At 41.9% G+C, this 21766-nt stretch overlaps 1 protein-coding gene across 1 annotated transcript in view; it reads right to left on the bottom strand.

The window, feature by feature from the left end:
* The window catches only part of SLCO5A1 (solute carrier organic anion transporter family member 5A1), a 108554-nt gene that overhangs the window by 16465 nt on the left and 70323 nt on the right, over positions 1-21766 (bottom strand). Inside the window, exons 6-8 of the mRNA XM_088471581.1 lie at positions 9091-9289; positions 6133-6292; positions 2089-2330 (exon numbers count right to left, since the gene is read on the bottom strand). Of these exons, the coding sequence (XP_088327707.1) occupies positions 2089-2330; positions 6133-6292; positions 9091-9289 (601 nt within the window). The remainder of the gene's footprint in view (positions 1-2088; positions 2331-6132; positions 6293-9090; positions 9290-21766) is intronic.

Below are 21766 nucleotides of genomic sequence, written 5' to 3'. Positions count from 1 at the left end.
GATTACCGTGTCCATTCTATTTATTTTGCATGTTTTGCAGAAGTTTTCCTTGTCAAAGGGAGGTTTTTGTTGTATTAAATGTAATTGCATGAGTTTAATTTTCGGTTTTTAATCAGTTATCAATGCTTCCTACTGTGAACTAAGGGGCTCATGTTCCTGGACCTCTTTCTCCTGACAGCTAGAAGAAAAGTACTAATAATAACTTGTCATGTGTAATCTCCTGTATTTCTTTTGTTCCTTTATTCTCTTTGCAGAAAGGTCTGTAGCATTGTGAGTTCTGATTTGTTTTACTTATTTGACAGAATTGGATTTCTTTTCTACTGCAGAACTATGACACTGTGATGACATTTTTTATATTAATTGTTATTCTTAAGTAAACTCGCCTGTTTTATGACATGATTAGTATAGCTAAAATGTTTATTACCCCAGCCATGGGCCTGAAACCACAAGATGAGGTGAGTGAAAGGGAGTCTTGGGTGGGGGGCCTGGAAAAAAATACACTGTAAATAGGTTTCCCACTGTATAAACTCTGCATTTTAATTTTGGTCTCCATTTTTGTACTATAGTCTATATACTACATATACCTTTCACCGTTAGTCTACCACTGCGGCAAAAGTATTGTCCTTAATGTTCTCTCCTGATTGTATTAATCAAACATGCACATACTCAATGCTCTAAACTCTGCCAAATAATATATAATGCAAGTGTATATTATTGATGTCACTAATGTAGCCCAATCTATACTTACCTTACACAGCTGTCTCTGCTAGTACTGCTATGCCTGCCAACTAGGAGGAGAAGCGCAGGCAGCCCGGCAGGAAGGAATCAGGAAAGTGTTCAGCAGCCGCTAAATTCTCCTGTCTGGTGGAGCTGAAATGCATTCAGGCACTTATGGTAAGTGCATACACACTTACCAATCATTTGCCCGAAGTGCTGGGCTTGACGTCACTGCTGGACGGTAATTTAATTTTGCACGCCAAGTTAAGCTGTCACTCATTGGCGGCTGCCTGCAGCATGTGTACGGGCGATTGGCGGGTCACCCGTACACACCAGCAGATGACCGATATATATCAGCCATCTGCTGTGCTGCAGGGTCGAACAACGTCTTTCACAAACAAACCGGTTGTAAACACCCACCGATGTACAATAGATATATCGGCCATTCGAATGGCGGATATATCTATCAGTGTGTACCCAGCTTTAGTCAACATCATCCACAGACAACGTTAACATGTCAAGAGATTTAAATCTAAGCAGTGAAAAGTTAAGCCTTTCGGCACTTGGAAAAGGTTGTCCATAGAGCTCTATGTGGATAGTGATACTCAGCGGAAACCAGGTTAGCATCGTAGAAATCAGTGTTTTCTCCAGCGTTAAGCCTTTAATAAATTTGGCAAAGAAAATAAACCTTTCTTCTGCAATTGGCTCCAACTGGGGTTTTTCCTAAAGATTTGCCTGCACCTGATCTGTATTTTTCCTTAACCCAGTGAACCCCAATCTCACCCCCTCTCCTTGCCCTTCTGCTTTAGTTTGTAAGCTAATAGACGCAGGGGGTGCTATACTTTTTGTATTTGTTTAGGGTTTGTACTGCAAGTTCACCATATTGTAAAGTGCAGCTTAACATTTTGGTACTGATAATATTATTATTTTACATATGTGGGTAATAATACACAGTTTTAGATTTAAAACAAAGACAGGTGCTTGTAAAAGGTGATCCTCAGACCCAAGTACATTTTGCATTCCATCACTAATCAGTTTCAAAGTAAGTCTTGTGTCAGAAGTGACTTCACTATTGTTCATATATCCTTTATACTGAACAAGAGTGTTTTAACAACTCTCCAAATATAAGCACCTATTAATTATACATATTTTTAAGGATATTGTATATTTATTCTTGTCACATGTATTTAATACACAAATGTGTTTAAACATATATATTTAAATAACAAAAATGAGAGCAATGAAGGATGTAGACTGTAATCTAAATACATCAAGGAGAATCTGAATATTGTGCGATCACTGGTCTTAGATACTGGTCCCTATGAGCCACGATTGTGTATGCTGTGTATGTAAATACCCGCATCTCCTCACCTGAGAGTCACTATGATGGCTGAGGGTTGTGCGCATGCCGTGATGAGAGTAACAATGAAAAGAAAGATCAGGAATGGGATGAGCGTGTTGCAGGTCCGATCGCACTTCCCTGACACAGCATAGCCATTTTCATGCAGATATGTCTTAACAATGACCACTCGGAGTTGACTGCGCTGACCGACCGTGGGTGGAGTGATAACCTGTCGACTTTGGACACAGGCACATTCAGTATAATTTCTCACCTACAACAGAAACAAAGACCTGCGGTTATATTTGAAGGGATTAGCTGTTTTCTAACACACAACAAGACCACTCCGATAAGTTACCCACTAATAACTATATAAAGGGGAATCCAACGGCTACACTGGAATTACTTGGAACTAAGGTGGCTATAGAGTTGATGTGTGTTTACGGTGAAGCCTTAGCCTGTAAAAGTGTGACAGTTGTGGTTAAATTACAATAACTTAAATATGTTCTATAACAGATCCTAAGAGCGGCCTTCACACATTCCCCACAGAAATAAGCAGTCCAACCGGTAGTCAATGTGTCCAAGGTTATACGAGTTGATGAGAGGTTATGTATCTTTGGTTTCAATTTGTCATGCAGCCTATAGCCCTGATGAGTTCCATCTATATAAATAAATGCCAGTAACTAATTGGAAACAAGATCCCCGTTCCAATGTTCAAGATTAAAGCCGCGCCAGCTGAACTGAATTACTATAAAGTAAACGGAACAGTAGATTTTAGGATAGCAAATTAACCAATTTAAAAATTCTCCTCCCAACAGCAAATCAGGTCCACACATGCTAAGGGGTACCTCATTTAGATAAGCGTAACTGACATATTGTATTATGACAGAGAGCATAATTTAATAATCACAAACATGAAAAAAAAAATTAAATCAAGTCGAGCAACGAGCACAGTTCTCATGAGTCTTCCCAGTGACCTTCAGACGCAGGAAGACACAATACTGTGGTGGCACACAGGGTTCTCACGTTGCATTGGCTCAGCTTTGAAAAGCTGGAATGCCAACATGCCATGTATTTGCATCTTGCAATCTGAGATCACTTTCCAATCCAAAAACTGAGAGCACGTCTGAGCAGCTTCTTATCCCTGGCCCGCTTTCAATTTGCATATAATTCTAAAATAACTATATATTGTAATTCCACAGTGCTTTCATATGTATTATGGGCAGTTATTGTGCAGATAAAAGCAACATTATCAAGGAAGACACAGAGTAACAATAATTGACTTAATAGCGTATTTCTGCCCATATGCAGAGACGGATGCACTCTGTAAAAACAGTACAGACGTGTCCTCAAACATCCATCTTCAATACGCCACGCAGTGCGACTTGCCTGGAGTGAGTGAGCCGCCAGGTCCCGTGCTACTCTGCTAGCGCTGGGCGTCTTTTTTTCGCCTAAATGGCATCTAAGTCGCAATTCGATGCGATTAGGACGCACCCGCAGACTGTGCAGATTCATTTGATATGTGACACTTGTATATCTGTGTGAACCACAGTCTGTATATGAACCACAACGGAACTTGGAATGAAAAAAGCTGTGGCCGCTACATTGTAGCACTTCGTGTACAGATTCAGGGACTCGGTCACACACAGATATACAAGTGTCACATCAAATTAATCAGCACTGTCTGATGGTGCATCCTCATTGCGACTTAGACGCAATTTCGGCAAAAAAAGACGCAAAATAGATGCCCAGCGCTAGCAGAGTCTCACGGGACTTGGCAAGCCGCGAGGGGCTTTTTAGAACGACTGCAGCATAGATGTATAAGGACAGATCTGTATGTGCATCTGGTTTACTCCATGTAATCATGCATGTTCCTGCGGGTTTGCATGAACCGCATATGAATGACCACATTCTTGCTCCACTCCGTCTTCTTCAGAACGCCCCTTCCCTCCCTCGTTCTGCGTCTCCAGCTGTAAGGAGTTACATGTGCCAAACATGCACAGGTCTGCAATCACGCATATGCATGCATTGGCTTTATGATCATGTGCAGAGTGATTTCATGTAAGTTATGCCCCTATAAGGATTATTGCTAAACTAGAAATATGCAGAATTGCTGCAGTCAGTCAGCAGTTAACTATAATTGACGTAGTACCTGATTGATAACTATAGCTATTATCAAGGACCTCAACAAGTATCCCTGACTGAGGGGGTGCAGAATGCTGTAATTAGAATACCTTGCTTATTATACTGCCACTACCGATGGAAGAAGGCTACTGGTCCTCTATTTAACTAACAATTGCGCAGGCTCGGCAACAGGATTCCCACTCAGTTAATCTGTCGCTTCCTGCTTCTAGCAATTAACACAGTAATAGCATAACCTCTATCACTGTCCATCAGAAAAGCACTAGGTTGGGGACAGCTGTTTTAACCCTTTTTGCTTTGGAATGCCTACATTATGTGCATCAATATTCTGCTTCTTTTAACAGTAATTTAGGGGTGGTGTCAGGGATGGAACACTACATAACCCCCTAGTAAAATTGAAGGGGGTGAAGACCTGTTTTGGCTGACATGAGAGTGGGGACAAGCACTGTCTCCTGCTCTTCTCTTCGCCCCATAGTCGCTGCACCGCCTGCAACTGTGGAAGTTCCGCTATTGGCTGTTGTCACGGAGATGCTCTTTCGTCTCGAGCTTTTACAGCTTCTGAAGGGCTAAAGCCTAATTTCTGCTGTATTTTCACTGCATTTGGAAAAGTGCAGCAATTTTAAGACTACGATTACATGGGCACTTTGCAAGTCAGCACTTTCCCAGCTCAACCACATCAGCCTTCATAAAGCTAAGATTGCTTAGTGCTGACACACTGTAGTGAATGTAACATTTCCCAAGTGTAAGTAATAACGTATTACTGTGTGTATGAACAGTCCCTGCAATCAGAGCGCTATGAAAGCGTTAGCCCCTCTGTGACACTACCTTTACATCTCACAATTAATGCTGGCCATACACTAGCGCGATTTCGGGCCGATTGCCAGATTTTTGACGCCTCGTACAATGAATCGTGTTGAAATCGTGTAGCATTTAGATAGGATATGATCCAATGCGCGTTCCCGCCGCTCTTAAAACGTATCGTATGATCAGATGTGCAGCCCATATTATCTATCGTAATCGTATGCAGATCGTGTGTGTTAAAAAGCAGCAAATCGTGACGTCAAGAGACTGCAGGGAAGTTCAAGGGAAAACGTACGATGAATCGCATAGTACTATATCGTACTAGTGTATGGCCAGCATTAGAGTGAGCACTTGCAACACTCTGGGCCTGATGGACATATGTGTCATTTGTTTGCAAATAAATACACATTTTTGGATTGCACATGAACACAAAAAATTATTACGCTTCCTTCTGTATGTTGGCTTGGTCACATTGGGTACTTACGACTCCTTACACTTAGAATGACAGAATGGGGGAGGGAGGGGACATGCAAGTGTAGGGCAGGAACAGTGCGGCGTGTTCATGTAAAAGCAATTTACAGCAAGATTAGAAGACAGGTGCATATGTGCCTGTTGGGAAGTGCATATCTTGTGGGTGATTGACACCTGGCACAAAATACTGATATGACGATCAGCCACAACTTCTGATTGGCTGAGTGCATCATAATCTCTATCACTGATACTAATATTATTGTGGCTTCCGCAATCTATCCGTATTATATGTCTGAGATCTGTATTCTGTTCATGGTATTCCTATTCGATTTTATAAAGGGGAAGAAAAAAGATGTTTGTATTTATTTGGACATAGTTATTTTACATGTTATACAGTATTAGCATTTACACCATACATTAATTAATGATTTTACTCCTATTAGTGGAATAGGGTTTTCATCCATTAATGATAATAGTTCCATGTCTGGAGATTGCACAAATTTGCAATGATCAGATAAAATGAACAATTTACTAAGAAGTGCGTGTCAAATACCATTTGCTGAATCTTCTTGCAGATGTACGATCAATGTAAGAGCATTGGCTACACTGACATAAATATGTGTCTTCGTCTACAATCAGAAAGAGACCAACGCTGTACTTACTGCAACGCTCTGATTTCCCACATTGATGCATCCAGCCAGACAAGGATTGAAGTAGGTAATTCCATCTGATCCACACACTGGCTCGTATTCATGAATTTTACAACCACAATTAACATTACAGCCACCTGTTAGATTCCTGTGCGCCATCGTCAGTGTGGGACTGGGAAGGAAGGGGAAACAGAACAGTTTAAAAAAAAACTCAGTACCAAAAACAAACAAAACATTGATCATGCTTGGCCTATTAACTTCTTTGCTCTATAACGATAAAATAAATATATGTATAAAGTAATGTTCATGTGGTGCATTTACACTGAGCACTTCTCCAAGCTCTGGTGCTCTCATCCTGTATGATTAGCTGAAAGTACGGAAAACAAAGTTGATAAAGGGGTCACAGATCCTTCCTAAAGATGCTCTTTTTGTCACAACGGATGACCGGTCATCTAAGTCATTCTATGACCTCTTTGTCCACTGTTACAGTATCAGAATCCTTGTGAGTGAAAACAAAATGGAGCGCACAACACAGGTGTGTCCTGTCCAGGGCTGCTATGTGATGTCTTTTCCCACAGGGAACCTCCATTCCTCTAACAGCCGCCACAGACAAATCCAAATTGTGATTTATGATTGGTTCTCCTGCACTCACTCTCCATCCACTGACATTTTAAATGGTGAATGAAAAAGATTTGTAGATCCACACCCCAAGTTCCGTGATCACACTCCCTCCAGCGGGAAAAACAGCAGAATATCTAATAGGAGTTTTAATATGCACAACGAGATGTGGCCTTGCCCCCAAAACCTTGGCCGCTCCCCTTAAGTATAGAAAGGCCTGAAATTTTTCATGGCAGCCCTGTCTACTTCATCAGGCTTGCAAGTACTTGTGGTTTTTATGTATATTGTACGATTTCTCACTATGGGCAAAATTTACTAAGCAGCGGTTTAACGGTGGTTTCTATTCTATTGTAAACCCCAGCGGTTTGGTGGTGGGTTCTATTCTGTTCTAAACCCCTGGGTTTGGTGGCGGTTTTGCAGCGGTTTCTAAATAACAGCCCTGTTCTATTCTATTCTAAAATGTGTTTTGAATTGATGGCAGTTTGCAGCGGTTTTGGCCTTAGTAAATCTGCAGATAGCAAAACTACCGCCAAACCACAGTCATTTAGAAACCGCTGCAAAACCGCCACCAAACCCCCGGGGTTTAGAACAGAATAGAACACGCCACCAAACCGCTGGGGTTTAGAATAGAATAGAAACCGCCCTCAAACCGCCGCTTAATAAATTTTGCCCTATGACTCTCCGGCACTGCAGTTTTGTGCCACCTTGCAAATAAATGATGATATATATGTTTTTTTGTACAAGAGATTAGGGCAGTATATATTATAGGTGCTTACACAGCAAAATGGTTAAATTACTCCCAGCAAAATGTAAAAGTATTTTAAGTAAGCAGACACAAGGGGCCAAATGTAATAGGGTGAGAGCAGAAAATGTGAGAGTTTAGCAGTAAACTCTCACATTGGTCCAGTTTTATCTTCAAAATGGGAAAACATCTGAATAAGAGTTTAAATCGTAAGAGGTTTTTTGAGTTTAAAAACATGTGAGTTTGCTCAGGCTCAGTTACATTGGCAGAGTTTCAAAAGTGTGACATTTCCTAAACTCTCACCCTATTATAGTTGGCCCAAGGACTTGATTCAGGGTCTGTAGCTCAAGAGTATTTTTATTATGTTTTATGCAAGTAAAATTTATTAGACAATTGCACCGGGAAATATGAAACAACAGTACACCATAACCAAAATATTAAATATAAAGTGAAAACTATGCAATCAAGTACAACAATAGAAAATAAGATACCTAAATGAGTGTAAGACATAAGAACAACAATGGCACAATATTCAGATCAATATAAAAAACATAATGCACAGATAGAAAAATATAATAGAAAATATAATTATTAAAGAGAAAAAACAGAATAAAAAAACAGAGAGAAAGACCAGCCAAGGCAAAAAGGAGGGGTGTGGGTAGGGAGGACAGGAGGGGGAGTGGTATCTAGGACATAGGAAACTGAAACCAAGTAGCGTAACAGAGAATAGGACTTAAGTTACACGGGTCAGGATTTATACTTTTCGGATTCGTCCATGGACCTATACATTTCAATTCTTTGAAACCAGTCAACAAGGGTTGGGGGTGAGGTAGATTTCCAGTGCACGGGAGTAACAGCCTTAGCTGCACTATTAAGATACTTCAATAGTGATTTTTTTTTTTATACACAAATAATGGTGAATTATGTAAGTTTAAAAGCCAGAATTCTGGTCCATCCTGTACATCTTAACCCAATATTTCACATGCAACCAAAATCACCTTGTCCCAAAAACCCTTCAAAACAGGACAGGAGGGGGGTTCCCAAATCCGCCCCACACCTCCAGCAACAAGCCGACACCCCAGGGTGAATGGGCATGGATACCATTGGGAAACAACCTTAAGATGAGTCTCAATGGTAAGGATATTGGTGGAAAAACGCCAAGATTTCTTAAATATAGACTTCCACTAGGGAAGGCTGATATCCATGCCTAGATCCCTCTCCCAGTTATTAGTAAACTTTGGTAATGAAAAAAAACAATTCTAAATTAAAAAATTGTAAATTAATGATAATATATGGGAAGAAAAAGTAGGAGACACCACCAACGACTCAAAAGGTGTCAAATCCCTAGTCCCTGCTGAACGGAGATCTTTTGTCATAAGAAAATGTTTAATCTGGAGATAACGCCATATCTAATTTTTTTGGAGAGACCACTTAGCCTGGATGTCAGAACATGGCAATACACCAGAGGAGTCATATAACAGCCCAATTCTTGGAGACCAAAGTGTAAAGGCCTGTCTCGAAGCCCCTGGAGGGAATATGGGATTGCCAATCAGCAGAGTTGGAGGGGAATAAGTGTATTTTTGTTTAATATAAATATGGTGTATACCTACCCAGTAGTGTATGGTATATTAATCCCACCAAGATTAATACTATCACATCCCACAATGAATAGAGTGGAAAAGCAAAGCAAGGACACCCCGCAACAGATCATTGCCAACTTGGCCGATTCCCTGGCACTCAGCTTCAGTTTCTTGATGATGTAACCACCCAACACAATACCAACACCGGCACTTGGCACAATAATCAGCCCTAAAAAATATAATAAATATAATCATTTAATATTGTTAATGATTTTATACAGTAACATTACAACATGTTCAGATAAGTCGATGCGCAGTCACATTGGGTCGAATTTGATTCAGTGCGATGTTGAATAGCCGCGGGAGGGAGCTCCCGCAGCTATTCAATTCAATGTGCTGTTTGCCTGGTCGGGAAGCAGGTAAGTCTGAGAATGCCGGTTCTCGCGACTTAACCTGGGTGTTAAGGCGCGGTTACCGGCATTCTCCAATTAAAGTGCCGGGCACACGGCTGTTACCGCCGCACTAAGCCGACGAACAGCGGCACGCCCAGCACTTTTGTCGGATTTCTCCTCGCATCCCCAGGGGGGTGCGAGAAGAAATTCTTTAGACTGCCCAAACACCTCGGTGTATTGAATAGCTTCGGGAGCTCCCTCCCGCGGCTATTCTACATCACACTGAATTGAATTTGGCCCATTGTAAAACATAAATAATTTTTTGCAAAATAAAGACGTCCTATATTCAGTTTAGAGCTAAAGTAACTTCCAAAATATGCACAAATACTTATTTGTATTTTAAATGACTGAAAACAACGAAGCTTTGTAATAAACATAATTACCCACAAAACGACTGTGGTCCCTAGAGGTATAGGGGGCCTAATATAAATCATTGCTGCTAAAGTCTGTGTCACTCAATGATGCTAGTGATAAAGAATTTGCCCAGGTGAGTCTGAAACTTAAGGGATCCGGGGGTAAATTTACTAAGATGGGAGTTCTGAAGTGATGTTGCCCATAGTAACCAATCAGATTCCAGGTATTATCTTCTCGAAGGTGCTACTTAAATGAGAAGTAGAATCTGATTGGTTGCTATGGGCAACATCACTTTTTAAATAGAACTCCCATCTTAGTAAATTTACCCCAGGTCTGCCGATGTAAGGCTATGGGCTGCTGTGTCCTGTCGTTTCCACAGGGATCGTCTGTTCCTCTTACAGCCACAGAAAACCAAACAAATTGTGATTTGTCCTCTTGCTCGCTCTCTCCCTCTTTGCCTCTAAGTGGCAAATTAAAAAGATTTGTAGATTCTGCATTACAGGACTGGCACAGGAAAAATGGCTATATATAGCAGCACCCAGAGCTCTGGATACGGGCAGGTGTACTTAGACAAATCTGTCTCTTCTCCATTCTGTTTTAGACAGGAGAACAGAAGAGAGATGGAAGCAGATGACAGGTCAGGGGATTGTGTGAGCTTCCATTTCTCCTACATTCAGCTGTCAAAAACAGAAGAAGAAAGGAAAGATGGAATTAAAACAATACTTGTGTGCACAAGCTCTTCAGCAGATTTCTAGAGCATAAGAACATCCATTTCTAGGAATAACTTACTGTGCATGTCTGTCAGCTTTTCTTAGGGCCTCTATGCTTCTATGTTTTGCAAAGCAGAACTCTTTTTATGAAATGACCCGTTCCACTGCAAAACTGGATGAGGCAAGAATTTTATGGAAACAAATAAAACACAGCTGTTGCCAGTGCTGTGCAAAATGAAAGTTCATCTCTTGATAAAAACATTTACACTTACAAGCCAGTGTCAAGTGTTCTCATTTTTTCAAGATTACACTGACAGCTATGCTTCAAACTCAATTAAATTGCCATTAAAATCAAATGCACTAACCTCCCAGGTATGACATCTTTACAAGGGCTGTTTTTTTTAAATCATACACAAAAAGGCCTTATATAGGCTTTATAGACAGTTATTAACATTATAATAATAATATTAGGCTTCTAAATGAATGCTAAATAGGGCAAATATTTCATGGAAAAATTTTGATAACTTCGCTCATCTTCACTTATGCCTCAGATGAAAAGTTCTATGCAAGGCTACTACTGCAAGAGGACTACTACTGCAAGAAGACTACTTCTGCAAGAGGACTACTACTGCAGGAAGATTACTACTGCAAGAGGACTACTACTGCAAGAAGACTACTTCTGCAAAAAGACTACTACTGCAAGAGGACTACTTCTGCAAGAAGACTACTACTGCAAGAAGACTACTTCTGCAAGAAGACTACTACTGCAAGAGGACTACTACTGCAGGAAGATTACTACTGCAAGAGGACTACTACTGCAAGAAGACTACTTCTGCAAAAAGACTACTACTGCAAGAGGACTACTTCTGCAAGAAGACTACTACTGCAAGAGGACCACTACTGCAAGAGGACTACTACTGCAGTCTGCAAGTAAATTACTACTGCACAAAGACTTCTTCTGCAAGAAGACTACTTCTGCAAGAGGACTACTATTGCAAGAAGACTACTACTGCAAGACTACTTCTGCAAGAAGACTACCACTACAAGAGGACTACTACTGCAAGAGTACTACTGCAAGTAGTGACCAGTGTAAAGATCTCATAGATCATGTTTTAAATAGAGATGTCATGGACCTCTGTGTTTTGGTTTTGCCAAAACCACCCACAAATGTTATGGTTTTGGAAAAATCACCCTCACGTGTTTTGGCACAGTTTTGGATTTCTTTAAAATTTATAAAAACAACTAAAATTACAGTCAGGTGCATAAATATTGGGACATTGACAGAATTTTCATATTTTGGCCTCTATTCACCACCACAATGGCTTTGAAATGAAACAAACAAGATGTGCTTTAACTGCAGACTTTCAGATTTAATTTGAGGGTAATCACAACCAAATCAGGTGAACGGTGTAGGAATTACAACGGTTTCTATATGTGCCTCCCACTTTTTAAGGGGCCAAAAGTAATGGGACTATCAACTCAAAAGCTATTTCATGGACAGGTGTGGGCTATTCCCTCATTATTTCATTATCAATTAAGCAGGTAAAAGGTCTGGTGTTGATTCTAGGTGTGACATTTGCATTTGGAATCAGTTGCTGTCGACTCTCAATATGAGATCCAAAGAGCTGTCACTATCAGCAACACCAAAAGACCCGGAAGACCATGGAAAACAACTGTGGTGGATGACAGAAGAATTATTTCCCTGGTGAAGAAAAACACCTTCACAACAGTTGGCCAAATCAAGAACACTCTCCAGGAGGTAGGTGTATATGTGTCAAAGTCAACAATCAAGAGAAGACTTCACAAGAGTGAATATAGAGGGTTCACCACAAGATGTAAACCATTGGTGAGCCTCAAAAACAGGAAGACCAGATTAGAATTTGCCAAACATATAAAAAAGCCATTACAGTTCTGGAACAACATCCTATGGACAGATGAGACAAAGATCAACTTGTACCAGAGTGATGGGAAGAGAAGACTATGGAGGAGGAAAGAAACTGCTCATGATCCAAAACATACTACCTCATCAGTGAAGCATGGTGGTGGTAGTGTCATGGCGTTGGCATGTATGGCTGCCAATGGAACTGGTTCCCTTGTATTTATTGATGAAGTGACTGCTGACAAAAGCAGCAGAATGAATTCTGAAGTGTTTCGGGCAATGTTATATGCTCATATTCAGTCAAATGCTTCAGAACTCATTGGACGGCGCTTCACAGTGTAGATGGACAATGACCCGAAGCATACTGCAAAAGCAACCAAAGAGTTTTTTAAGGCTAAAAAGTGGAATGTTATGCATTGGCCAAGTCAATCCCCTGACCTGAATCCGATTGAGCATGCATTTCACTTGATGAAGACAAACTGACATTTGCAGTAGAGGCCTGGCAGAGCATCACCAGGGATGAAACCCAGCGTCTGGTGATGTCTATGCGTTCCAGACTTCAGGCTGTAATTGCCTGCAAAGGATTTGCAACAAAGTATTAAAAAGTGAAAGTTAGATTTAGGATTGTTTAGTGTGTCCCATTACTTTTGGCCTCTTAAAAAGTGGGAGGCACATATAGAAACCGTTGTAATTCCTACACCATTCACCTGATTTGGATGAAATTACCCTCAAATTAAATCTGAAAGTCTGTAGTTAAAGCACATCTTGTTTGTTTCATTTCAAAGCCATTGTAGTGGTGAATAGAGGCCAAAATATGAAAATTCTGTCAATGTCCCATTATTTATGCACCTGACTGTATGTAATTTTGACCTGTTTACATGCAATCCAAAACCAGAGATCCGTTTTTTAGATCAGAGATCTGAACTTACGGATAGGAACCGAGTCATGGTTTGGGTCTATTAGAATCCCAAAAGTGATTTGAGCCGGGACTCGGAACCCCAAAGTTCCGGTGTTTTCAGTTTTCAGCAAAACCGAATGGCTCATCTCTAGTTTTAATGTCTCCAAACTTTTGTTTAGTAGTTTATGCATAGGGCTTTGGTTAAGAATTGATGGGGGACTATTACTATGTAGCTAGTGAAAAATGTGGGTTCTCCCATGACCCTGTTTGCTTAGGAGTGACCTTTTAAACGAGCCTTCAGTTTATGTTCTATGCTCTCTCTATGTCTGCTTTCCAGTAGAGCTGTTCTGGAGAGATATGGACAGAAGAAGCATAACCATAGAATAGACTGCCAGCTCAAAACCGAAAGTGAGTCTGACTGCCAGAGTAGAGAGCTCACTGTCAACCCAACTTTATCTGTTCTCCAGAGCAGGAGCGGTTAAAGAGAGGAGGCGGCCCATGTGCAGCCTCCGTGCAGGCCCCCTTGTCTCCAGCAGCGCAGTAGACTCTGGCTTTGTGCCAGTGTCTACTGCACATTCGCAGGTCTCCAGGAACATGGTGCCTGCTCCCTGTTCCCAGAGACATCTCTCTCAAATGGCTGCAGTGCCAATATCCAGGTGGAAATTGGTACAGGGTGTGCGATGTGGGCCCCCCCTGAACCCAGGGGCCCGTGTCCTCCGCACAACCTGCACCCATTATAGATAAGCCAATACTCCACAGAACTAATGCTGTATTGTAATTTTAGTATGGTAGTTTCATTACCTTAGTTAGTTCCATGAAGGACCCGAATGGCAGGAGCTTAGAACTTATGTTATAGTAGGAAGTAAGCAGCCCAGACAACAGAAATGCAGCAGAGCAAGGGGATTAGAATACTAGGGTTGGTTGTGGAGCAGACAATATGCATAGTAAAAAAAACAGTTCCTAGTTACAATACACGTATAGGTGAATGGCTACAGTAGTAAAAGGGTCAGGCTCAAAATGTGCTCAAAGACCAGTAAAGACCAGTTCTAGAGGTCTGTTGCACAAAGCGGCAAAACTGAGTCAAGAGGGTCAGGTAAGATCATGGATAGTTCTAGGGGTTTGGGACACAAAGCAGGCAGAGAATGTTTGGAGCTGTCAGATAGAGTAATCAGGGAATGTTTGGCCAGAATTGGTACACAGGTAGTCTATCATTGGAGCTAGCAACTTAGATGCATTTTTGGCAGAAAAAGATGCAAAAAGATACCTAGCACGAGCAGAGTCTCAAGGGACATAGTGCACTGAGAGGGACTTTCTGACACTACTGCAACAAAGAAGTGTAAGGACACATCTGTATGTTGTAACACAAAAAAAAGTAAAAAAGGACATTGTTTCAGATCCACTTTCAGATTCTGTTAGGCCTAGGACATAGGTTCCCAAACTCGGTCCTCAAGACATCCTAACTGTTCCGGTTTTAAGGATATCCATGCTTGACCACACGTGACTTAATTAGTACCTCAGTCAACCTGAATTGTTGGGGGGCTTTGACGACTGCGTTTGGGAACCTCTGGACTAGAATTAAAAAGGTGGAAAACAGTTTATGAGGATTAAAGACTGTTAAAATTATTTCTTTTCAACAATCAGAATTGCTAAAAATGTAATGTGATTAAAAACATTGCTTCATATTAACAACATGGTACTATTAATAGGTAATAAGGATTTGTTTTTATGTTATGTTATTTTTCTGGAGTTGTCTGCAAAAACTTAGGTAGAAGTCATTCTGTACAGTACAGCCTGAGGACTTACATTGCTTGTTGATTTACTTCTATCAGCATGAGTATGGTGCACAAGGTAATTTAGGCATAGAAACAAATGAACAGAGAACATATTAGTCTTTAATAGACAAACACTGGCCAAAAGAATGATAATACATGTGCAGATATCGCCAAGTTGGAGCAATAGCATTATGGCTCCCCAAAATGATCACTATGCCTGATAATGCTGCAAATGAAATGTAGCAGGTAGCTTTTAGGAATACCCCCCAAAAATGTGGTGAGCAGATGATTGCATTTAACTTGTCTATGCAGTCACCTATCAATACCATTAACAAATAGCCATATCTGTCCAACTTTGCAAGCCACATCTGTGTATAAATTTGAAAATGACTGTGTCGTTCAGTGCTTAGGGCCAATCCATGTGTGGCTAGCTTGACGTTCATATATCTACTTTAGAATAAGTAATTTTTCAGTATAATTTTCAATCTGAAGCAATATCTGACAAACTGAGGTCAGCTGTATATGACCCTCTCATGGCAATGCTGTGCAACAACGAGCTCCTGATAGAGTACACAAGTTATGTAACTACCGGTCTCCCAGACATACTTCATTTATAAATAGAACACCCACTACACTAGGACATGATAATACACTTGGATTATGCAGAGATATTTTTCAAGGACAAATCTTTCTCATCTAAAGGAGACAAAATCACTGGGCAGCCCAGTCTTTGCTTCTGTTAATATAATTACATGAACTCATAAAAGTCACATTTTGCCAAAAACAATACACGTTAACAAACTATAGATTATTTAGTGCTTCATTCTACTCAATATCTACTTTCTAGAAATGTCTCAGTTTATTTATAGCTTTAATATTAAATCAGCTAAAAGCTTTCATTGTGCATTAGTCTTTTAAAGCACTGCATTAAGGAGCTTACAGTCTTCCTTGGCACAGAAACCACAAAGTAAAATAAAAATCATTGATTTACCATAACTCTCTGACTTGTACGGAACAATAAAACTATTGTTACATTATTACCAACAGCAAACAAATAACAAGCTCCGTTATTTAATAATTTACACTTCTAGTGCACTATCCTACTTTTGTCATACGTAAAATATTAATGATTAGGATATTGGAGCAGATAAAAGTATGGCCATAGCATATGCAGCTACAGCAGTTATCCCAGATTGCATATTATATGTAATGCATTAAGTGATTTATCATAGACTGCATGCAGTCACTCAGAGGTCAGTGGCAGCCAAAATAAAATAGAGGTGCAAGGATATTGGTGTCATGTCCCAGTTATTAACTTTATCACACTCTCAATCCAGAGCAAAGATGAAATAATGCAAAATTCCATCTGGTTCTTACACATCTGCTTTTAAATGCACATATAGGTAACCACGTACCCCCTTTGGGGTTGGGCACGGAATCCCGACTGTCAAGATGTCGGTGGTCAGAATACCGATAGCAGAATCCCGACAAAATTTTGTAAGTAACCCTTACCCTCCCCCTAACCCTCCCATCCCACAGCCTAACCCTAATGCTCCCCTCCCACAGCCTAACCCTAACCCATCCCACAGCCTAACCTTAACCCTCCCATCCCACAGCCTAACCCTAACCCGTCCCACAGTCTAACCCTAACTGTCTCGTCCCGCAGCCCAACCCTAACCCTCCAGTCCTCCAGCCTAACCCTCCCGTCCTGCAGCCTAACCCTAACCCTCCCATCCCATAGCCTAACCCTAACCCTCCCATCCCACAGCCTAACCCTAACCCTCTTGTCCTGCAGCCTAACCCTCCAGCCTAACCTTCACCCTCCCTACCTGCAGCCTAACCCTAACCCTCCAGCCTCGCAGCCTAACCCCCCCCTTCCACAGCCTAACCCTGCCCACCCCTGCCCCAGCAGCCTAACCCTAACCCTCCCCTTCCACAGCCTAACCCTAACTCTCCCCTTCCACAGCCAAACCCTAACCCTCCCCTTCCACAGCACAACACTCCCCAGCCCAACCCTCCCCCCCCACCAGCCCCAGCAGCCTAACCCAAACCCTCCCCACCCGCAGCTTATATTACTCACCGTCGGGATTCTGGAGCCGGCAGTCAGACTGCTGTTAGGATGTGGGGATACTGACCGCTGACTTCTTGACCGTCTGGATGCCATCTACAACCCCCCCTGTGTGCACCCAATACTGAATTAAGTCAATGTTGTGAGGTATGATTTAGTGAAGTCTCTACCAACTTTACAAATCTGGAAATTGTAATTTTCACCTCTTGGATGGGACATTCGGTGAACATTCATTTTTGGAATCATTCCACAGATTCTCAATGGGATTGATGTCCAGGCCACTTCAGGACAGTGCCGTAGCAGGGCGCTGGAGGAACAGTAGAGGACAGGAAGGATGCAATTGGGCAGTGGTGTGCTTCTCCAGACATCCTGCAAGGTAGAACAGGGTGGCAACTGTGCCATTTTCTTGGGCTCAAACCCTGGATAGCCACACCAGTCACATACCCCTCACTAAGGCCCTGCTCCAACACACTTATATTTTACAGTTTTGAGCCACTACCAGTGTGGTTTTTACTGTGTACTGTGGGCCACTGTACTGCTGGATCTTAAACTTATGCCAAGTGCTATGTTTCCCTATTTGGACTAGTGTTCCAGTCCCTATAGCAGAAAAGCATCTCACTGCAACTTAGGCCATCCACCTTTCTTCACAGTAGGGGCAATGTTCTTCTGGAACCACAAAACCAGAGAAACTCGATAGCCGCTGATATGAGTAAATGGAAAATGAAAAAGGATTTAAATTAATGATGAAGCATACACACAACAATGCCATTAGCAAATACAGCAAAGCTGCCTGTAAAACACCTGGAAAAGAGAACAACCACACCAGCAGCGCAGGAGGTACTGTATGTGAGTGTGTAAGAACCAATTCAATTAAAATGCAGAATGAAATATACTGTACACTGTAAACTGAGGCCCTGATTCAGAGCCGGACGCTCTGACAGAGCGCTCGCTCTGAATCAGGGCCGTCCCTTTGAATTTAACAGCGGGCTCCTGGCCGCGACGGTCAAGACCATCGTGACCATCGGGCTTGCGACGAGACCCTTGCGGTAGGGTCTCGTCTGCCGCAAGCCCTGGAGTGCTTTTGGCTCTATCAGAGCCAAAAGCTTGGCTAGGCCGTCGTTATTCGGGTCTCGCGCATGCGCACGACGGAGCCGCCTCCGTCGTGCACATGCGCACTTGGCCAACATCGACCCGCTTGCGAGCGCTCAGCGCTCGCGAGCGGGTCTGAATCAGGCCCTGAGAGCACTGTCTAATAAGCATGAAGACAAAGGAAAAAGGACATTTACTAAATTAAATATACAGGGGATTGAGAATCAGGTGCAGTGGAGATGTCAGATGCAGCGCAGTGATGTTTTTTGTCTGCATGCGTCAGAGTCGCACAGCACATGCATCCTGATTTTCTTCGTATTCAGTCGCAGGACAAAGTTAAATGCATGACAGCAGAAATTTATGAGGTGTTCCTGGGCTGTGACTACTAAACAGACAGATAGAGATGTTGCGTCTTATGGAGTGTTTGCATTCGACACAAAATCATTCACATTGGAAGCCATATCCAGACAAATATCTAAAGATGCACCGAGTTGTATTTTAGTATCTACGGACGCTGAAAGTGGGCATCACGGTGCTTGACATTCGGATGCACGGATGTATACCATCAGACTGCTTTCTATGGAGCGATACTGCTGACATCCATCTAGTGCCAGCAGTCTGTGACCTACAGCTATTGTCCTCCCCCATGAGGGAATAAGGACCTTTCCCATTACTACCGCTGACCTCTCTTTGTGGCTCCCTGTATTTCTCGCACACAGCTGCACCACGCAACTTCACAACAGTATGAGAGCAGGTAACAACTATGTTTTATCAACAAGTCCAAGGCTGCCAGCTCAGTGTGTTATTGACATCAAAGGCTCTATTCCATCATTGTTGTTGGGATTTTAAATTGCAATCAATTGACATCTACATTCACCCCTGTGATACTACTGTATTTCCAATGGATTTATGAGTTTTTTATGGCCATATGCAATATTCTTGGAATAATGCACAGTGTTAGGCTTGTACCAAATAAATGGCCTGATTCAGAGTTGTAAGCTAATGCTGCCCCTGCTGCGTCTGTTTACGCAGCTGCTATGCAAAAATATGCAAATGCTGCAGCCGCTGGGAGATGTAATGAGATGCACACCTGCAGCTTTGCAAATCCAAGAACCTGCGTAAAAAGTCACAGATCATTTGATTGTCGCAGTGTTGAGTAATGCTGGGTACACAATGAACAGATGTATCTGCAGACTGAGTGATCTGCAGATATATCTGTAGATGATGGTCGTTCATATACACTGAAATTGCCGATCTCTGCAGTGCACTCAAAGCGGGTTGATGGATGATCATCAGCCCCTCTGAGTGCTACTTCCTGCTCAGAGGAAACTGATTGGTCCTCCCTGAGCTGCATGCCATGCGCTCTACTGATATGGAAGGGGAGGGGGGGCAAATAGGGGCATCTACGGACACTAAGGAGGGGGTGATGCCACATAAGTATTAATGCCCACTGGCGTGGGGTAGGAGAGGGGTAATGCAACGGGGGGGGCTAATGTCTGTGGGCAGCAACGTAGCAGGACGGCAGTGCACTCTGTGCTGCACTGCCGCCTCTCTCGCTCCCCCCTCCTGACCCGTAAGCGCATACCTTATCGTGAGACCGTCGGGTGGAGGGCTGGGACTTCTTTTGCGTTGCTCTCCTCTGCCGCGTAGCACTCCAGGAGGTCTCCCTGCAGGTAGCGGCCGGTGACCTTCCAGGCTTCCGCCCTGTGGGATTTAACGGGGTAATGCCACTGTGAAGGTCAATTGCTAAAGGGGTTCTACAAGAGTGATTGGAAAACGCTACAGGGAGGAATAATCAGTGGTTGAGTAGCGGAAAACATCTCCTCAGGTTCCATGATGCAAGAAAATAAAATGTGAAAAGTGCTGAAGGCGTGAATACTTTTTGTAGTACTAAACCATTAATCTGTCTAATTATAAAAGAGAAAAACCTCTCTCCTCACCACCACTCCCATCATTTCATTACCACGAATCTACATAATATTTCTGCTTATACTCAAAATATTAGAAGTTCATGATAGTTTGTATTTAAGCTGAAAATGTACATTAGGCTATATAGACACTTGTATATCTGTGTGTAACTTAGTCTGTTAATGATGCACAACGGAACTTGGTGTGGAAAAAAGCTGCGGCCGCAGCATCGTAGCACTTCATATACAGATTCAGACTCGTTGCACACAGTGTTGCATATCACATTAATCAGTGTAGTCTCCCGGTGCGTCCTAGTTGTTTCAAATTGCGACTAAGATGCAATTGAAGCTGAAAAAGACACAAAAAAGACGCTCGGGCACGCATCGTCACAGGGGACTTGACCGTGCCAAGAGGGACGACTTGAGCAACAGTGTATGAGGACACATCTGGATGTAGAAGAGTCATTACAATTTGACAAGAGAGAAAGGCCATCTGCTTATTAATTTTTTGCAACCAGGTTGAAAGCCAGCAAGAAACTAAACCAAGTTAAGCATGCTTATCGCTGGTTCAGATGTTATGCCTTGGAGGTATTGTTGCGTCTTGTGATCACCATAAAGTGTACTGTAGGGAAGAGAGCTCCTTCTAGTACATTATGGAATGTACATACAGAAGTTCCCGATCTTCGATGGGAGTCATTTTAATCTTATAGACAAAAAATTCTTGCAGAATTTGCAAAGATGACTCTTTCCATTTTTATTGCACAAATATAATCTCTCTACTCCAAAGAAGGATGCATTAACCTTTATAAAGAAAGATTCCAAAGGACTTGGATGCTGTAGAAGTAAATAAAAAATCCCTTATTAAGAGGAACGTAGAACTGCCCTTTGGTAGGCCACTTGCTGGAGTTAGCTCCTTTCTTGATGACAGCAGTTATGGGAGAAATCTCTGAGTGAATTTCAGACCTATAGACTATCTAAGGATACAGAAGGCATCTGATGTCCAGTGGTGGACTGAATAAATCTCAGAAATTAAATCTGGGACTGTTTAAGAAAGATACTTTTCTTATTTTGTATATAGATCACTGTCAGAAGAGAAAATACAATATTATTATGGATTTTGATGGTAATTATTTTTAGGATCTATGCAGGGTGTGATCTATATACTTAATAAAAAAGAAGCAGGTAGGAGAGGTGGATTTTCTGATGTTGAAGATTTTTTTAATATATTAAATTTTAGTTTCAGGAATAGATAAAGCATATACTTAGCCCTTCAGATGGGAGTACCAGACAAGATGGTACCATTATAGAGGCAATAGGGTGGCAGAGTCTCAGGACTGTACTTAGAAAGACACATCATTTAGTGGGTAGAGTGGGAAGGATTTCCATAAATGCCACAGGCAAAGAAAATGGGGATGTAGTCATTAGGTCGACATTCACAATGCTATGATGTCGACATTGTTAAAAAATGCTGGCAGTCAATATTCACGGAATGTCGACAAGTGAAATGTCACTACAGGGAGGGTTAGGGGTAAGGATTATACGGAATGCTGGAGCATCAGATGACTCCCCCGGAACTG

The sequence above is a fragment of the Taudactylus pleione genome, unplaced genomic scaffold (genome assembly GCF_031769625.1).
Source record: "Taudactylus pleione unplaced genomic scaffold, aTauple2 ptg000114l, whole genome shotgun sequence".
In the NCBI taxonomy this organism is placed as follows: Eukaryota; Metazoa; Chordata; class Amphibia; order Anura; family Myobatrachidae; genus Taudactylus; species Taudactylus pleione.
The sequence above is the reverse complement of the archived record's forward strand: the minus strand, read 5'-3'. Positions and strand labels throughout refer to the sequence as shown.